Raw genomic sequence first — 19,803 nt, forward strand, 5'->3', positions numbered from 1 at the left:
CAAAACAGCTAGATAGTAGTTTCAAGGCTCACTCTTCTTTTGCTGTAAGAATATCAGTGCTGTATGTACTGTTCCCCATGCCATATGATCCTATTGCTCTCAAAACAAAAAGCTAAAGCCAGTAGTTCAGTAAATGCATCAGTTAATTATATTCAGGCTGCATAACATCCAAGCTCATTGATATATTCCTTTTCCCAGAGAACTTTTAAAACAGACTCTTACTGATGAGTATTTTCACACTAGAAGTGGTAAAGTTTGTGTGATACGCTCCCCCATTGTCCTGAGCTTTTTTATGTGGTGCTGGTGAGAGTGACTACAGAATCTACCAAGTTCAAGTGTCTGTCAAAATATGGATGTACAATACTGCATTTATTTTACAAACCTGTAAAGGACTATATGAATCTCCCTGTGTGTGCATGTATGAATAAGGAGCAGCGAGGATGTTTGTGACTGTGCATTGAAGTAATCAAGACCATAAGATGTATAATCAGTTGTGACAGTTCCTTTGCAGTTTCTGTGGTATAGGCTTGGCACACCTTCTGGGTCCCGAGCATCTTGGGGTGATCAGCAGTCCAAACAGTAGGTGCCAGTTTCGGTGAGGCAAAGCTATACCTCAAGGCGATATAAGAGTGCCTGGGGTGCAGGTGAAATCAAGCATGATGAGAAGATTGGCACGAGCCTTGGGCAGATACCTTTGACATAACACATGTGCTTTCACGTTAAGTCCTACTACTCGCTACCTTTCCTTGCCAGATTTTGGTTTGAAGCTACATGGTGAGCTTTGGAAGGAGGGGGAAGCTCAGTGTTATAAACAAAACCCCAAAATGCCACAGACAAAGGACTCTGTTAAATTGATTCATGGCAGAATGTCTCAATCTGTGTTTAAGAAAAAGAAAAGGTGAAGAAAGACTTGTGTATCCAAGCAACTGTAAAGCCTTCACTGTTGCCGTGGGAGGTTTTATCAGTGACGCAGCGGTTGAAATTGTCCTTTTCTTATAACTGAAGGTTGTGGTAAGAAGAAGGGGTTTTCTAGACAGAGAGCCCGTTCCTGCAGAGAATCTGCAAGGGACAATCTGGAGCAGGCACACACACGCAGAGAAATGCACAAAGGTCTGATCAAAAGAAGAATGATAGAACTCAGTTACTTCCAAAATATAAATATGAGGCCCCCTTGAGGCTCTGCTTTTGGAATGATTTGTCCTATCACAATCAGTCTACAGGTAAAACAAACGCAATATTTGATCTGAAAAGAGAATTCACCCGCTATCTCCCAATTAATCTAACACAGCAGAAATATTTGCTGTGTCTTACCAAGCAGACTTACAAAAGCAAATCCTCAAACACATGTACTTAATGATTTTCTTCTTTAGTATACAAAACAAAAAAAAGGATGCATTGCGGAGATCATCTGATGAATCTGAGTGAATACTGCATTAATATATTGCTGAATATATGCACGAATACGGCACTTATATGTGGCATATGGCTTCTGGCAGGCAGGATTCTCATTTAGCATTACAGTTGTATGGATCAGTCTCAGTTTGAGGAAAGTAGGTTTAAGAGACTGTTTACCTGCATTTGTGGTTTGAAAGAGGGCCAAGGAAAAAGAACAATTTCCTTGCACAGTATTTGATCAGGGAATAGATTTAGAAATAAAAGTCTGAGTTTACATTGGTTTCTCACTGCAAGAGTAAGATGTTTCAGTATGTTCCAAAGAGCAGATGCCCAACAAACATCTTTGGGCAGGAAAAGGAAATATTTCCTTAAACATCCTGCAGCAAACGTGACTGATTGAGCTTCCTTTCCCTCTGCCTGGTGCATTTCCCTTCTGTGCACAGACAGGATCTAACCAGATTTGCAGGGTATGAACTGCAGGTTACTTTCAAATTCATAACTATGAAATGGTTCGTTTAGCAGGACAAAGGCCAAGCCGGCAGACACCCTTTTTCCAGCTCAGCATGTGCATAGCAATGGGAGGGTGGCAAGGAGCTTTTGTTAATCTCAACCGAGCTGGCAAGAATGCTGCAAAATGAAGTCTTTGAAGATGTTTTTTCTTAATTTTTAAGCAACAATTTGTTAGTAAAGCTTGAAAATATTGGAAAAAAAAAAATCTGCAAAATATTAAATGACCTTCCTGTCAGTCATATAACTTAGGCAAATTTCCCCACTAGCAATTAGCCTCTAAAGTTTCCTTTAACTGCCATTTTTTTCATAGGTTCTGTTCTGATGCAACTGTGAAAATGTTCTTCCCCCAGCTTGAATGCACTTTTTAAAAAAACTGGGTGGCAGAAAGGATTAGGGTATCAGGTCAGGTTGGGGCTGATCCAAGCTGCAGTGAGATTTTTCTTCCTTTTAGTTTAAGCGTGTAGGAATTGAAAGCTTAAAGAGCTTCATGCTTAGAGCTGTTCTCAAAATAGTTGGGACTCACAGCCCACTTCCTAATGTGCTCACATCACAAGACCAACCGCTGCCACTTGCTCTTTTGTCTGAGGCCCCAGCAGAGAGCTAAGATGCTGACTGCTCTGCAAGGGAAGTTCTCGCTTCCCCAGAGGTGACCCAGCTCTCTCCCCAAAGGTAGCCCAGGTAAAGGTGGATCTTTGGGCACCGACATCACACCCCACCTTCTTGAGCCCAAACAATCCAGTGCCTTTCACAAAAAACAGTAACCCTGTTCAGGGATTGGTTTAGATGTTTTTATTTTTATGTGAAATCATAAATACAAAATAAAAATAGTAAACAAGTGCTATAGATTTCTCTTTTCATTGGGATGAGGTTCAGGACCGATCCTGAGCACTTCCAAGTCTTAAATTTCAGAACTAGGTCTTTGCTCTTGGAAAACAAAGCATAGCAAAAACCAACTTACACTTTTACCCTTGAGCCAGTGACATCAGTAACAGCGTTTTCTCAGGTTATTTTCTTAAAGCACAGCAACAAGTAAGTATACTGAAGGATGAGATTAAATATAAAAATATTTTTAAAAATGCGCCCCACTTCCTGCTAGTATTGTCGGGCACTGCCCCACCCACCTCAGCGAAACTTTGTTACATCAGCAGTGAGTTATGTTTTTGGTAGGATGATGCTGTGTTTACTAGTACATAACAGTTAGTGCTGGCTTCTTCCAAGAGGTCTTGTTGTGTAATTGTTTCAGATTTTGGTTCTAAGTGGATCCAGCCCTGACGTGACACAAAACTATCTATCAAGAAGTTTGGCTAGTTAAAAAAAATTCCCTTCTAAGGCACGGGTTTCCCTCCCTCTCCCCAAGACACCAGTTTTGATTTGAGTTTAAATGCTAGCGATGAACTGCCCAGAAAGATTTCGTCTTTTCGTCAAAGCCCAAATCCTGCAGCACTTCTGAAGGCTCTACAGTAAAGATACATGCAGGCGTGTCTGTCGGTGGGGGTTGGTTTTTTTAGTTCTTTAATTTGAGACAAAAGAGAGTGAGTATCTGTTGACTCGTTCGCTAGACATAAGAGGGCTGAGTGAGGGTGTAGCGTGTCTGTAGGCTGGGTGACAAATACAGTTGGACATTATAATTTAAAATAAAAATAAAGTAACCATGAAACAAATAAAGGCACCAAACCATATAACAAGCCAACTTTGGTAGATTTCTTGCAAAATATATGCATTTAAATACGCTTACAGTTTACAAGGTTACACTGTTCAAAAAAAAGTTGCAATGATGAAATACGGAATATTTCATTCTTGTACCAAAACTACATATCACATCATAACAACAATATCATAGCTTTTATTTAAATGGAGACGGTATAAGAGCTGCCCTCTTTATAGAACAAAACTAGTTCTAGACATACTGCTCTGCTTTTGTGTTGTCTGATGGGCTCAGACCCTGCAACGTATGTGTTTAAAAATGAAAGCAGTTATCTTTAAAAGGGTAAATCGTGTGCTCAATATTCAACATCAATATTTGCAGGCGCAAGGCTTTAGTCTCTCATTCAGGTCTGTGTACATACTGATGCTACTGGGGTTTTAAATTTCCTAAACAAAGCAAGAACACAGTCAGTGTAAATCTGTCACAAGCCCTCAGTTATGGTTAGTCCATAAGACTCGGCATTATCCGAAACTTTTAAGAGTTACTGCTCAGGTTAGGCGTGCACTGTATTGCTACGTGGTTGTGAGGGACCCACGAGGTCGTAGCGTTTGAGGAATACAAACACCACGTTTCCTCACTAACTCTTGGCAGAAATCTCCTTATGGCGATACAGATGGTGCCACAGTCTGTAGCAGAATTCTGTGTTGATTTAAAAGTACGAGTAATTCACATGGAGAAGTATCGCACCACTCCTTAACCCCTCCTTTAAAAAAAGTTTGTCTGTGCAGTGTAAAATGGAAAGGTGTATGCTGATATTCCAGGCTGTGGGGAAGTTTAGCAGGTGTTGAGCTCAGAAAATGAGAGTTAAGCTGCCCAGAGCATCTTCCTTCCAGTCTGCACAGTGTTACCAAGGCAATTCAGAGGAGCTGAGACCTGTGAGAGCCACGACTTCACATCTCCTGCTTAGCCTGCATAAAGTCTCAGTCAGTATATTTGGTAAAATTCTTCTAGCACTTTCTCTGCCTGATTTGGTAAATGAAGGAAAGCATGTGTTAACAAAATTACGGTGGGGAGCCAACCAAGTGCACGTCCAACTGAACACGCAATTCAAAATTGGCAGCAAGTGGGGCTTGGCAAGAACGCCATGAAAGCCATCCATACCCCAGCCACCAACAGCCAGGGCAATTTTTATGTTTCCAGTCTCCTGTTGTGCAGATGAGAGGATGCAGAGGGACACCCCGCTGGAGCCAGGACATACAAAGATCTCCTGGGTCTTGGACTCTAGTTGTCCAATAATTCTGGCAATGCATTCATATTAAAGTAAAAACAGAACAGAAGCTGATGAAGGAGAAAGGATGAAGAACCTCATGGGTCAACCTAGTATAATCTGGTTTGTACTCCACTAAACAACAGCAACTGTCTGAAATGTCTTTCAAAAGTCTCAAAGACACAGACCAATGCACTTATCTGAGGGACTGAAACAACTGAAGAAGATCAAATGCCCTTCTCCAAACAGTTATTTGCCTGCGGGATTAAGGACCAAGGTTAGTGTCATGCTTTAGACAGAATCCCTAGTTTAGTTGCCCAAATAGAAGAAGAACAAAAACCCCCAACCAGTGAAAGTCCCAGCGGGAACAGCCAGATGCAGGTTTTCAGGAGAGACAACGAAGAGGGGAAGCTTCTCCTCGGCGACAGTGCACACCCGACGGCCCGGTCCCACCAGCCAGGCGCTGCCCCGAGAGGCACCAGCAGCAAAAGCAGGCGGTGAAGTACTCACAAGTCTCTCACGGTAACGCCGGGGAAGGCCCGGGAGCTGCGGCGGGAGCCGGGCCCGCGGCGGGCGGGCAGGCGGCGGCGGAACCCGGACGGGGCGTCCCGGCAGACGCCGTCGCGGCTCGCCCGTTACCCCAGCCGCCCCGGGCCGGGGAGACGCTGGCTCGGCTGCGCTGTGCGGCCGGGGAGGGCTTTGCTCGCTCCGGCACCGCGGGCGGGCGCTCAGTACCGGGTCCCCGGCGGCGCCGAGCGTGGCGCTGCCCGCAGCGGAGCGGAGCGGCCAGACCCGCCGGGGAGCCGGGCTGGCGGGCAGCGGGGCGCTGCCCTGCCTAGGGCTGCCGCTTTACGGGGGTCCCTGTTAAGGAGAGACTCTAGGCAGGGGAGCGCCGGAGCTCACCGCAGACGCTCCCGGCGCCGTGCCCCGTGCCGGCCGGCGGAGCGCGGCAGCGCCGGCTCGCAGCCGTCTGTCCGTGGCCCCGCAGGGCCGGGGGCGCGGGGCAGCGCCGGCTCAGACGTAGTTCTTCTTGTCGTACTCGCCGTTGGAGGTGGGCCGCCGCGGCGCCGAGTACTTGACGGGGAAGGAGGTCTCGTCGCGCTGGGAGCAGGAGCAGCAGCAGATGAGGCAGCCCCCGAAGAGCAGCAGGGCCGTGGCCGCCCAGCCGATGTAGAGCGCGGCCCCCATCTCCCGCTTCTTGGACGGCGGCACGGTGGGGTCGTAGAAGTCGCTGATGACGATGTTGGCGAACCAGCAGAGCGGGACGAGGACCAGGACCCCGCAGAGGATGTAGATGGCCCCGCCGGCGATCACGATGCGGGACTTCATCTTGCCGGGCCGGATGCAGTTGGTGCACTGCGCGCCCACCACGGTCACCATCAGGGCCACCAGCCCCAGCAGCGCCACGATGACGGTGAGCGCCCGGCCCGCCTGCACCTCGGGCGGCAGCGCCAGGATGGAGTCGTACACCTTGCACTGCATCTGCCCCGTGCTCTGCACCACGCAGTTCATCCACAGCCCTTCCCAGATGGTCTGCGCCACCACGATGTTCACGTCGATGAAGGCCGACACCTGCCACATGGGCAGCCCGCAGGCCAGGATCACCCCCACCCAGCCCAGGATGCCCAGCCCCAGCCCCAAAATCTCCAGCGCCGCCGAAGTCATGCTGCCGCCGCTGCCCCACCAAAGCCTCCGGAGGAAGGACGCCGCGGCTGGTCTGCACCACTCGCCTCCGGGCGGCTGCCGAGCCCGCTCTGAGAACCGCCGCTGCTGGGCACCGCTATATGAGGAGCCGCAGGGCCCCCTCCTACCGCCCGCCCTCCCTCCCGCTCGGCCCGGCCCGGCCCGGCCCTTTCCCCGGAGGGGGGGGCTCGCACGGGCAGTGGGGCGCGGCAGTACCGCCCGCGGCCGGGGGAACGCCGCGGGGCCGGGGCCGGGGCCGGGGCGCTCCCCCGCTGCTCGGGGCTGCCAAGGGGGCTCCCGCCGGAGCCGAGGAAATGTCCCTCTGCTCGCCCAGGCACCCGGAGAGCTCGCAGGGACGCTGCCCGCTCCCGAGAAAGCGTGGGGCTGGAGGAATCTCCTCCCGGATTTCGGCCGCTCAGACTTCTTTTAGTGCCACTGTCCGTTTATTTCCTATTTACTGATGAAGTCCACAGCCAGACCTTCAGAGGGGTCTTGCCAGTGCAGGCACTCAGCAGTACGGATGTCCTGATTATCAGAGCCTAACATCATTTCCCAAAAGACTGAGCATACTGACCGACCTGCACATCTGTCTACTGCACGTTGTGACAGGTGAAAGTGCAAGCAAGCACGCACCACCAAACGCCTCAGGAACCACTCTGAAAATGAAAAAGCTTTGAATATGGGGTCTGCATATCATCTGTGTGTCCTAACAGGCAGATTCTTTAATTTGTCCAGGAAGAATAATCACTGTTAGCTTACACTAGGCACGAAACTGTTTGGAGCCGAGAGCAAGGCATTCTATTTAAGTATCTTGCCATAAAGAGTTCAAAATTCCGTTTACTTTTTTAATGTGTCAATTATATTTTGAACCTTTATGGTGTGCCGACAAGTTAAGTGCCTACATGAAAAGGAGTGCATTTGCAAGAGGTTTCGTCATCAGGCCATGCAGACATTTTAGTTGCTGCAGCCTCTTCATGGACCACTGGTGTCTTGGATTGTCCTTGCAAAGAAACCTTGGTTCAACCCCTGCAGGCCAACAGCAGCTCACAGCCCCCCCAGGCTGGCAGATGCAGCGAGTGTTGGTGGTGCAAATGCTGCTGTTAGAGCTGCAGTACAAAGAGAACAGACCTCATCAGCTGCCTCGCAGCACTCACAAGGAGCTGTGGTCCAGCAGCTTTCTACTGGGTGCCCTGAGAAAGGCTTGTTTTGATTTAAACCGGAATTGTTTTGGTTTATCTTAAATAAGTTTAAATGTTTCAGACAGAATTGAAAGTTATGTTCACGCTGACTTTTGAACTGCTTTGGCTAGGTTTGGTTTCAGTTAGCCCAAAGTATCCTTCTAGTCTACAGGAGATCACAGAGTTGAAAATAACACATTTCCTGCTCCTATGTAAGTGGTTTTCTCTGTTGTACAGTAATTTACAGCATGTATTACGGCATGCAGAGATTTGTGATGGAAATGTTAAGACTGATATGAATGCAGCATGAATAGAAAAGCCCACGTGTGAAGCAGAAGCAGCAGAAGAAATGATAAGCAAAGGTTAAAGGAATCACAGGCATCGACAGCTGAGGACGTGACTGATGGCTTAACACTGAGCAATGCCCTGCTTACATCCTGGCAGCGGCACTGATGACTCTTCTGCAGAGGACCCAAGCGCTGGTACCGGGAGGATGGCAGCAAGGTCGCACCACACCAGACGTGGGCTTTCACTTTTTTTTTTCCTAACCAGAAGACAAACTCTAGCCACAAAACACCCAAAAAAGAAACAGAAGAACATCAGCAGCTTGTGGACCATTATGGTGTGTACATGCTGACACGCTGACGATTGCAGCCTCCCGTTGATTATCTCTGCCTGAGGAGCTGTAAACATTTCTAGCATGGAAAATGTCTTCCTAACAGAGGCTGCCTGGTAAATGGAGTTAAGAGGAGTTATCTCCTCTTCCAGCTGTATATGAAATACATACAGTTTACTGCAATTATTTAAAACTGTAAATTCCAGTGTGCAAGTCCAGGAGGAATGTGTGACTGGGGCTGTGCAGTCTGTCAAACTGAGGCTGCTTACAATCACTCAGAGAAGTCCCTGGTGTCAGGGAGAGTAGAATGTGCAAAAGAACCAGCCACAGAGACAGAGATATCTCAGAGGTGAACAGGAAGAAACCCAGAACATAGGCTGAAACTGAATAACATCTGTATTTATGATGATAATAATGATTATATAGAAAACAGCACAGAAGAACAATTAAAAAAGGGGGGAGAAATGCCAGTTATCTTAGCCCGTAAGCACAGGAAAGCCCCACCCTTGCCACTTGCCCGGGAGCACGGAACGCCGAATTTCCTCTGATAAATGGCCTGTGTGTGCTCCTGTGGAGGCCGGGAGGCACTCATGGGGCCTGTGCAGCTGCCCGGGACTTCGGGCTGAGAAGGGAAACCAGCGCGTGGCTTGTGTTACCTCTGCAGCCCTCACCCCACCTTCCCTTGCTACCTGTTTCCGAGCAACTGATTCTTACAAATCGCTTAATCCAAGACAATTATTTCTCTGGGGAAATACATACTTAAAAATCACAGAGTAAATAAACCTTTCTGCTTAGAGGCATTTCCATTCCTGGTATTTCACCTTTGTCTGGTTTTTTCCTTACCCCAGATATTAGCTTTTTTCCTGGCTACTGGCAACAGCCTCCATTTTTAATTACTCTATTCCCTGATCCTGAAAGTGAGCACTTGTTGCACAGACTACCCTTAATGAACCCGTTGGTGCAAGGTGCTCACTGGTCTGCTTACTTCACTTACTGGTATCTTGGCTGACACAGCTGCTGGGGGGCCTGAGGGCCCTGTCAGCTTCAGCACATTGTGGCTTCTGATGGTGTTAATGTCACAGCACGGGGAATTAATTTAAACTCCCAGAAATGAAAGGTTCTAATTTCTTAAAAGGAAACACAAATCGATATGATGTTTTACTTGGGATGTTAAGTAAAGAAATCACTACTTAATAAATTAAATCCTTGCTGGTAAAGTCTGGATTCCTTTCAATTGCATGATTTTCTTGCAGCAAAGTAACTCATTAACAAATGACCGTTAATGTCATTACATCTATTACTGCTCCAGCTATGTATTTGTTAAATTATTCTAGGGGGGATACAGTGGGGGGCTTTGCAGCCTGTGAAAATGGGCGGAAGTGGTATTCAAGCTGAGAACAATTGCACAGAAGCCATACTATAGCAAGAGGGGCTTTGGGATTAGAGGTGATTGTGTTTTCACTCTTTTCCTGACATAATCAGGACAAATACCAGGCGCAGAGTTACCGGGAGGGCTGCTAAGGGGGGTCCAGGCTCTCACCAGCATTGCTTGTCCTGGTGTATGTACCATGGCACAGAAGAACTGCTGTGCCCAGCCCTCCAGTCTTGCTAGGCCTTTGCTCAGCCCCGAGGCATCCCACCAGCAATGTTTAGATAGATTTGCCTTTTGAGACCTGAAATGTAGTCTGCAGAGCACGCTTGGTTTATAACTTGTGGAGTATCCCTTACCTACATGTTTTTGCTCCTCCTCATCCCTAAAATGTTAAGCATCTGGAAGACAGAGAAAAAAATGACATTTGGTATCAAGCTTGTGCACAAACCTAGTATTGTTTGTGTGGCTAAGACAGAGTACGAGTCAAAAGACGAAATAAAAGCACAGTGATCTCAAGACAGCTTGCTGTAACTTTTGGATGAGACACAAGCAAAGGTGAAGAATCAGGAATCCTATTAGAGATAGATTTTGCGCCATATTTTGTCTTCTAATAAGAGATGAAATAAAGGCAAAGAGATTACAGTTACAGACATGTTAGGCAGGGGCTGTTCTTTATTTAAAAAGCTTGAGTTTTCTCAGTGAAGATCACTTCTTTCTGAATTATCCTTTAAAATGCAACTGTTTTTCCCAAGAGGAGATATTTAGTTGGAGTGTGAGTTCACATATCATCTTCCACAGTAAGACAGGCCTCCGTGAAGTCCCTGCATGTCAGCAGTGCCAACATGTCTTCAGACCAGTGTGACACATCAGAAGACCGGCACGTAGGAATGAGTCCTTATCAAATGAGCAGGTTATTACAAAATGAAAGTGCACAATTTCACCATAGGATTTGTCTCAAGATCATTTATTTTGGAAACAAGCTGAAGTGGTTTTAGAAACAAGCTGAAGTGGTTGAGATAAAATTGTCACTTCCTCTCTTAGCATCTTTTGAACAAAGAGAAGCAATGATTTAAAAACCACACCAGGATTTTGCAAGCAGGACCAGTGATGCTTTATGACTAGTGCTAATGATGTAGGATCCAACACCATTTTTAGTACAAGTGTTGCTGCTGCCCTGCAGGATTGAGAAATGAGTGCCCATGTTACTCTTCCCCCTCAGTGATGATGTGAAAAGACTCGTGTAGAAGAAAGGAAGGAAACAGATAGATGTAGTTGGAAAAACAGTGAAAGAGGTTACAAATCTGCTTCCAGCCTTCATATATTTGCTGCTGTATATCCCTTTCCAAACAAAGTTGCCCTAGCCCTGTATCAGTCCCTGCACTTTACGCACACCCTCTGCCTGGGCTTTTTTTTGTGAACTGCCCACTGGCACTCCCTGGGAGCCAGGAGCCTGGGGCTCTGGCTGGGCTACACATGGTGGGAATACTGAGACGGTGTTATGAGCCCTTTCCTCACATAATGAGGAAATTAATTGTGCTAAACCACCATTAGAGCTGAGTTCCACACCTCACTGCTTGAATTCCTCTACACACAAACCTCTGGTCTGAAACTTCCCCTTGGTTGGAATTGATCTTTGTGTCTCTATGTCTTATTAAAGAACCTTCCTGATGGGAATATTTCCAGTCACCACTGTCAGGACCAGCTGGGCTGCACTGGTGAGCTGCTGTGCACCTAATTCTTCAGCACCTTGTTTTCTGAATTTGGCTTTTGAGAGGATACTGCGGTGTCACTGGATGGCAATAACCCTGTGTTAACGGTGTTTCAGGGCAGTTGATATGGTGAATGATGGCCCTTTCCCAAAGCTTAGAATGTCCCGTCTGTAGATGAGCATCTAAACAGCCTGATCATCCCACTTGCTGAGAGACCACACTGAATATACGCTTAGGCCATGTCACTTCAAATACTTCTTTTTAATGTTACGGACAGCTCTTGAGAATGTATTGAAGTTTGAACAGGCAGAGCGGTGAAAGCTATAGGAAATATACATTGTTTCATGCCTAAGGGTCCGTTCTATGTCATGTTTCCTATCAGGAGAACTGTAGTTTAATTTTGTCCTCTCCCGAAGTCAGCCTCCTTCCACAGATTGTGGTGTACCAGGATCCTGGTAGATCTCTTTCCCATGTAATTGTTGGGAAATTACAGAACAGCGTCAGCAAGGACAAATGCCATTGTTTTAAATATACATTGCAGATGTCGAAAGTAATTAATAAAGACCTGACTATAAAGTTACTGAAATGCGTTCAGGGCTAGTGACGGGAAACATACTACATTTCTCTAGTGTCCCAGGAAACTTGCATTCCTGAGAACACGTGGGAGGTTTGGGACACCTCCTCTGGTTATGAGAGTGATTAATTCTCAGCAGTGCTGTCCCTGTTCTTAACAAGACACATGTGAGGCAAGCCCTGTCTTCGGGAATAGCAGGCATCTGTTTTGTCAATCCTGATTCCCTTCTTGAAAGTGAAGCTGGTTTCCAGCAAGAGGAAAGGATGGCCGTTATTGGTGAAAAGATGCAAAATCTCTCTTATTCCAGAGAGAATTTTTAGGTTCTCATTGCTTCTTCGCTGCCATAATTAGCATCTTGAAAAGGTGGGCTTGTGTGTGCTTGTAAATGCAAACAAAACACTTCTATTCCTCTGAGACTGCTATCACTCAAACACAACCTTCATTTCCTGTAGTGCATCACTAAAAATGCATTTATCTTTTTTTGCAGCAAGGGAAAATACTTATCTGTTGCAGATTTTTTTATGGATTGCTAAATAACTTGTGAAGTAGCTTGTGTCAATAAATCCTGGTGCATCCACAGATACTGGCTTACTGTTTGTGTACTACCAGAGCTCCAGCTCTGAGCTGCACACTTTAAAAGGGCTCAGCAGTGAGTCCGGCTTTCAGTGGACTTGACATTTCCGAGTCCTGATGCAGCATGTCTGCAAAAACACAGAAGATTTGAGATGTTAGAATGGTTCACCCCATTAAGTGATTCCATAGATAAAGCACTACACAGAAGAGTATTTTGATCAAATCACCAGTTTACCAAATGCTAACAGAGAATGGGAAGTTTGCCCTTAAATTTCTGTCTATTACCACAACCAAATACTAAAAATTAGCCCAGGGAATATCTGAATTACGGTATCCGACATTCACACCAGTTATGTTCAAAGTACTTTTCTTTTAAAGGTAATCCTTTAAAAGAGGATGTCACTCTTGTGAAGCTCTTAGGTATTTATTTCTAAAAGTTTTGGTTCTGGGGGCATGTATTGTAATTTAGCAAAGTGTGCATAAATATTCTGAATCCAACATAAACCTTATGGAAATGAAAAGGATTTATACATATGCTTAAGAATAAGTTGTTTAATCAGGACTTGAGTAATTTATCTCCAGCGAAGACTGGGAGAGTTCAAGATGCTCAGTGTCTTACAGTGGGCCAGTATCTCCACGAATTGCTCTTATAGCGCAGCCATTACAGCAGACACACATAATTTTAGGCTTAAATTCCAAATATTCAGCTATGTGAGGAACAGACTCAATTGGAAGAAAATCAAATTAAAAGGGATCTCATAACTGAAAAGAGACATTTTTATTTTGTCTAAGCAGCATATCTTCTATTCTTTATTAATTTAATAGAAATAATGCCAAGGAACATGGGGTTATTTTAGCTATCAAAACTCAATTTAGTTTTCAGTTATATGGTGGCATTTATTTATTATAATCGGTATCATACCATTTTCTCTGTTAAGGAGCAGAACAAAAGATACATATGTCTTTTGCTGAATGGATGAAGTATTTCTAACTTGCTAAGACTTGTCTCCACACAAAGTTAAGATTTGAATTCAAGGAAGGACTCTAATTGTACTTTTGATAGTGTAAACCTAGATGTATCAGGAATTTTTATAAAAGGCATTTGAGCTTCCAAGGGAAGAATAAAACAAAATTATTTCAGAAATAATAATTATGGGAATGAGTGATTCACAGTATGACTGCCATTCACTGCATTAACATTTCTAGACTATTTAACCATTTAAGAGGAACACTGTTCTTCAATACAATGATTTCTTCTGTTTGTACCTCTGCTAATACCAGTGTGAGAAATAACAAATATGCACTACGTCTTTTGTGGGCATGCATTCTCTTTAGGTTTCTGCAATGCAGCATTTCTCAGTTACATACACCAAATAGTTCCAGTTCTGCTGCTCGGTGATCATGCGTACTTTGGTTTCATAATAAGTCTCATAACAGGTTTCAAAAAGTACATTTTCACCAAGTGAATAATGCACTGTAAAACTCATTGTCACAGGATGCTCTTTAATGCCAAAAGTTGAGATGGGTTCAAAAAGCAACAAGAAAAATTCATGGAAGAGAAAACTACCAAGATAAAAGTTCTGGCTCAGGAAGCTGCTGAGCTCCAGAATGCCGGAAGCTGGGAGGATACACAGGCACGGTGCTGCTTTTATCTTTTCCTAAGCGTCTACTACTGGGCAGCGCAGAGGTAGGGCATTGGCTAGAATTGACCTTTGCTCTTACCCAAAGTGCCCTTCCTTATGTTACTTTCTGGCATAACAGGACAGTTTTGGGAGGATTGTGACTTCTCTGAACATTTTGTGTGACGGTTGATCAGCCACCTGATTCAGCCATGACTTGGGAACATTATTGGTATGCCTCAATGATGAGGCATTTGAAATTTCTGGAGAATGCCATTTCACCCATGGCACTAAATCCTGCCAAAGGAAAGGAGTGACAATCATGCGAAAGCACTAACTTCCACTAGACTCTGTGCTGATGCCAGTCTGTAGTGTTGGCATTGTTCATGCTAATCTCTTGTAATTTCTTCAAATGCTAAATACTTACTGTAATAGCAGTTTATGTGAGTAAAATGTCATGTGCTTCACAGTGTTCTCATTTAGTGAAAGAAAAATTGCCACTGTTCCTTTGGTGATAGGACAAAACACCTATATGGATATTCATGGAATAATTTAAAATAAGACTTTAAATGCCATCTTTTAGCTCCTCTAAGAAGGTGGTGTATAACAGTACTTCGTGTTACAACATTACACTTTGTCCTAGGAAACGGAACTTGGTTGCGCTTTCATTGGCTTTTATCTTGTTCTTACTCAGATCACATCAATGCTCAGTTGATAATATTAGCACAATGTGAATTAGCAAATAATGCCAGTCTGCCTTCAGCGGCATTTGTTTCACTTCCACATTTTCCTGTTGTGAGCTGCAACCATGTTTGCTTAATGGATGGAAATACAAAACAGAAAAGTGCTTCTTGGTATTCAAATTTGTAAGCGAAAAGATTGGCTGCTAGGTCACACACACAAACTGCCCTCTGCAAAATGTTCGAATGGATTACTAGGAACTTCCCTGAACCCAGTCCTTGCAGCTGGAAGGTTGGAAGAACCCTTCCCTGAACTTCTGCTGATACTCTGTTTTAATCTTGTCAGCATTGTATTGAGTGTTTGAGCTAGTAACACTGGTTCAGCATGAGAAAGTGATCTGGTTCTGTAATCTAACTGCGGGTATCATTGACACTCTAGGTTTATGTCTGCTGGAGTCCCTGCTATCTCAGAGAACTTGCTGGTGAGAATCCTACTCACCGCTTCAGCACGATGGCACTGACAAAGGCAGAATGGCTCTTGCTTAACCAGAGGGAATGCCGTGATGAAACAGAGACAGGAATAGTGTAGGTAAAACGAGCACATTGGTTTTTTTGCACAATGTTTGGGAGACAAATTTGCTTCATGTGTGGACAAGCAGCTGAAAACCAAACAGGCTTATATTATGTATTCCATTACAGTCAAACAGCACAAAGTTTAAGCTAGATTTCCCCCTGGCTATCACACCTGCCGTACCAACATCTTTTCCACTAAAACCTGCTGTAGGTGGAAGGCAATCTCAAAGCTCAACGGTATTTGGGTAGGAAAGAGGAATCCAACAATTGGAGAAGGAGGTATTTTAAGCAGAATGGGCTCTGACTCTGTTTTGTTGCTGGAGGTTATCCTGTGTGCGTGGCTCCAGAGCGGGCCTGTTTGCACAAGACGGATGCCCAAGCGTGCTGCTGGCGGGACGCGAAGTCGGGGCGGCAGGACGGACTGGTATCGTTTCAGAGGCGTTACCACTGTAGCACTGCTACCATGTCGTGTAGTCGGAGTGCAGTGACCTCCGTGAGGGGTGGCTCTGTCAGAGGAGCCTTTCTCCCACGTTTTTTTTCCTTTGGGAAGTCAGCGGGATCAGGAGATGCTCCGTATTTTGGAGCAGGGCGCTCGGGGCCAAAGCAGAGGGAGACCGGCTCCCGGTGCCGGGTGCAGAGCCCCCGGGGACATCGGCTGGCTGCGGTGCGGTCCCACCGCCCCCTCCTGAGGGAGTGAGGGGCCGGCGAGTGGAGCCGGGATGCCTGGGGAGGGGAGGCGAGGCGCTCGCCCGTCCCGGCACGGCGGGGACCAAGCCCGTCCCGCCGGGACCAGGCTGGCTGTTAGTAACCCGGCTACGCGATGGCCCGGGAGAAAAGCACCCGCCGCTGAGCCGTCCCCGCTCCCGACGGCCCTGTGCCGGACCCACGCGGGCGGTCACGGCTCCCGCACCGCGTCCCGCCACCCCGACCGGGACGGCGGCCCCTGCGGGGGGCGGAGGTCGCCATGGCAACGCCTCGCCGCCCGCCCGCGCGGCACGGGCCGCCTCCCCCCGCTGCCGCCCAGGCAAGAGGGCGGGGTGGGGGGGAGACGCTCTATCCCTCCTCTCGCTCGTCCCGGACCCGCGCCTCGTTGCTATCCTGGGAAGCGGCCTAGACCATAGAGTCGTGCGGAAGGTAGGTAGGCGCTCGGCCGCGGTGGCGTGTGGGATGCGGGAGGGCTCCGCGCGGCGAGCTGGCGGATCGCGGCCTGGCAGCCAGGGCACCGGCGGAAGCGGCCGCAGGCTCAGGTAAGCGCCGGGGGGCTGGGCCGCGTCCGCCGGCGGGCGGGAGCGCGCCTCTGCCCCGCACACCGCTCCGCACGGCCAGTGCCCGCGCCCCGCGGCTGGGCCCGGCCCTGCCTGCAGCCGCCAGCGGGGCGGCGGTACGGGCTTGGCCCCGGCTCGGCCCGGTCCCCGGAGCTCGCCCGCGTCGGCGTGTGCTCCATGCACGGGCGCAGGGCCCTGGCTCCAGCCTGGCTCCTCGGCCCGGGGCGAGGTTTTTGAAGCTGATGTACGAGGAGGGGAGAAGCGTACCGGGGCAGAACCCACGAAACCCGGCGTCGGGTCGTGGGCCGTTTTACGCCCACGTTTATTTGTTTTTAAAGCAAGGCATGCGTTACTTTTGAGATGTGGACAAGGCCTCTGTGCTACTGGGGTCTGCCCGGCGTAATGTAGCCGGAGGTGCGGGGCGAGGAGGGGACGGGAAGTTCTGCCTCCATCGGCATTCCTCGGATGTTTCTAAAACCGCGAGCGGAGCGCGGCCGGCTGCGGGGAAGCGGGGGATGCTGCGGGGGATGCTGCGGGGGAGATGCAGGGCCCCCGCTACACAGGACGACGCATACGTGATTTGGCAACAGGCGGAACAAGTGCTTTACGCTTTTTTTTTTTTTTAAAGTTCTGAAATTATTGTTCACGTGCAGGTTAGAGACTGCATGGTATCATGGGGCTCAAGCATGATGTGGCAGTGATTTAAAATACTAACTTATCGCTGTTTGCTGGGCATTGCCAGCGTGTACACAGTTATAGTTAAGCTTTGTGGGTGTGAGGCAGAACTGCCTGTTTCTTGATGAGTGATCATGGCTAATATGTTCAACTTTTTAAATTAAAGAAAGCCCCTGCTTTTCACATTTACAGGTCTGTTTTACAGTATTTTTCTCCGATATGGTAACTTTGGGAAATTACTGTCAAAAGCTGCTTGGGTAGGAAGCACATAATGACTAGGACTCATCATTAATGTGAATGGTATCACTGCCTCCTTCGTGCTTTTTAAGTGACTGTATTAATTGAAATAACAGTGAGAAAGGAAGTTGTCCAGAGTAACATGTTAATATTGAAATGGAACTTTAAATAAAATACTTAGGATTAGAGCTCTAGATCCATGCATTGCTTTTTCTAGACCTTTTCCTATTAAGAACAGTGCTCATACATGGTTCTTCTCTCTTACTTGCTTAGTCCTTGCCTCCCTTTGCTGTGCCTATGTGTGCTGTTAAGTCACAGAAATGTTACAAGTTTTGATGAACAGCGATGCATTCCCAGTAATAATCTGTGTGGTGTGTCATGGGTTCAAATGCATTATCAAAATGAAGTCTGTAAAACTTATGAACACTGAATACTAATTCAAAGACAAAGCAGTGTCATACACTTAGCTTGGCCTACCTGCAGGTGCCATGGCTGGGTGTTGTTGTTGTTGTTGCATTTGCTGTTAAATTCTGTATTTGGTGGAAGTGATACAGTCGTTTTCCTGAATAAGCGTAATTCAGACATGTAGTCGATTGTTAATGTGTAAAAGAGGATTCCTTCAATTGGTAACAGCTGGTTCTAATGAGGAAAATGGAATTGTCTGGGATTGTTGATGCAGAGGGAGTGATGCTTCTCTCTGGGAGCTTCTGGAAGGGGGTTTCCAACCAGATGTGAGGACGTGCTACAAACGAAGCATGACACAGAGAACAGGCTCTGCTGGATGTGCTGTTGTTTGATAGAATTGGGTGATTCATACAACTTTGATAGCGTAAGCTACCAAAAAAAAAAGTTAACTGCTTTGTGTTTGAATACCCCTATATCCAGTTTGGAATACAGTGAGGAAATTCTTAATTTTTACATAACTTCCTTGTTTGTCTGTATGCAAGATGCTTGGAGAAATTATATTTATTTATTTATTTATGTGCCTCAACACTTGATTCTGACATTTCTTTGTGTGTTTTTGTAGTTCTTTTTGCGAGAAACCACAAATATTGGTATTTTATTGAGGTATTCTTGGTGTTTCTCTGTCTGCTTTAAGTCTGAAAATGTGACTTCAGAGTGCTAATGTTGTTGAGACTGTTTCCAGCACTTGGAAACCTACTTAAGTCTTTACTGGTTTCTGTGGTTTCTTGTTATATTGTTAAATACTTTTTAAAAAGTATCAGAGTTATATACTCTCAGATGGAAAGAAAGAGCCCTCCTAATTTATCAAATGAGGCCTATTCTGCTTGTATAGATGGTTGTTAAGGTCACTCTAAAGTGATTATTTTGAAGTGTTGTTTAATATCCTTATATGGAAACACCCTTTGTACATTTTTCATTGCGTTTTCTTTGTGCTAGTTCCTATTGAGAAGCTCCCAGTCTGCCTGTTCCTAACAGTTTACTTCTTACATCCTGACAGGAGCAAAGGAAATGACCCATTTTCCTTCCCCTCTCTTTCTCTCTCACTGGAATACTTTTCTTAGCAGAATGCAGTAAGATGCCGTGTTCCAGACCTATGTATTTGTAGAGAAGGCAACAGTAACTGAACTTAGTGGTAATCTGCTCCCTTCAATTGCCCAACAGCACATTGTTTAGGATAGGAATTTGTTGGGATCCAAAATGAAGCTTTGTTACATTATCCATTGTTCAAAAACTGATTTGAACATTCCTATACTGTAGCATAACGTCCCTTTTTTCTGCTAGACCTGCTAAATGGGGCCCACAATTATTTACAAATAACGTTTCACTGCTTTTTGCAAGTTAATGCACTTTTATCTATTGCTTTCTCTGTGAAATATTTTGAATGTTCTGCTTTGCTCATCTCATAATGATTGAAACAGTCCTTTGAAAATCTAAAGAACAGCTCTGGCTTGCTCTGTTTTGCTTCAGTTGTTTGTTGTTGCTTTTTTAAAAATTTTATTATGGAAAATTGGTCAAAATGGAAACATTACAGTTTCCAGATGTGGGACTATCCAGAGTGTTGTCAGATGCTCAACTTCATGTTATTTTAATGTTTGACTCAGTTGTATGCAGACAGACTTCAGCATTTCAGCAGTCATTGATGCATAGCATAGTCTGGTCCATTGACAAGTTATCACTTGTGAGCAAAGCTGTAAGCGCTGTGGTTATTTGGTGCTGTAAGAAGATGTAACATACAGTATTTTGCTAATTCTAAGGTTTTGATTTGTG

At 46.1% G+C, this 19,803-nt stretch overlaps 2 protein-coding genes across 2 annotated transcripts in view; one reads left to right on the forward strand and one right to left on the reverse strand.

Moving 5' to 3' along the window:
- Window positions 1-5,831: 5,831 nt before the first annotated feature.
- On the reverse strand, window positions 5,832-6,482 carry CLDN5 (claudin 5). The gene has a single exon (XM_059827783.1). It carries the CDS (start codon window positions 6,480-6,482, stop codon window positions 5,832-5,834), a length of 651 nt encoding a protein of 216 aa, XP_059683766.1.
- A 10,114-nt stretch (window positions 6,483-16,596) lies between these two features.
- LOC104260017 (septin-2) overlaps window positions 16,597-19,803 on the forward strand; it is a 31,133-nt gene continuing 27,926 nt past the window's right edge. The window contains exon 1 of the mRNA XM_059827669.1: window positions 16,597-16,641. The gene's annotated coding sequence lies outside the window, so the exon portion shown is untranslated. The remainder of the gene's footprint in view (window positions 16,642-19,803) is intronic.

Source organism: Gavia stellata, chromosome 21 (assembly GCF_030936135.1).
Source record: "Gavia stellata isolate bGavSte3 chromosome 21, bGavSte3.hap2, whole genome shotgun sequence".
In the NCBI taxonomy this organism is placed as follows: Eukaryota; Metazoa; Chordata; class Aves; order Gaviiformes; family Gaviidae; genus Gavia; species Gavia stellata.

What these genes read in the sequence shown, in the direction of transcription:
- CLDN5 (XM_059827783.1), bottom strand. Translation starts at nt 6,482, where the DNA reads ATGACTTCGGCGGCGCTGGAGATTTTGGGGCTGGGGCTGGGCATCCTG.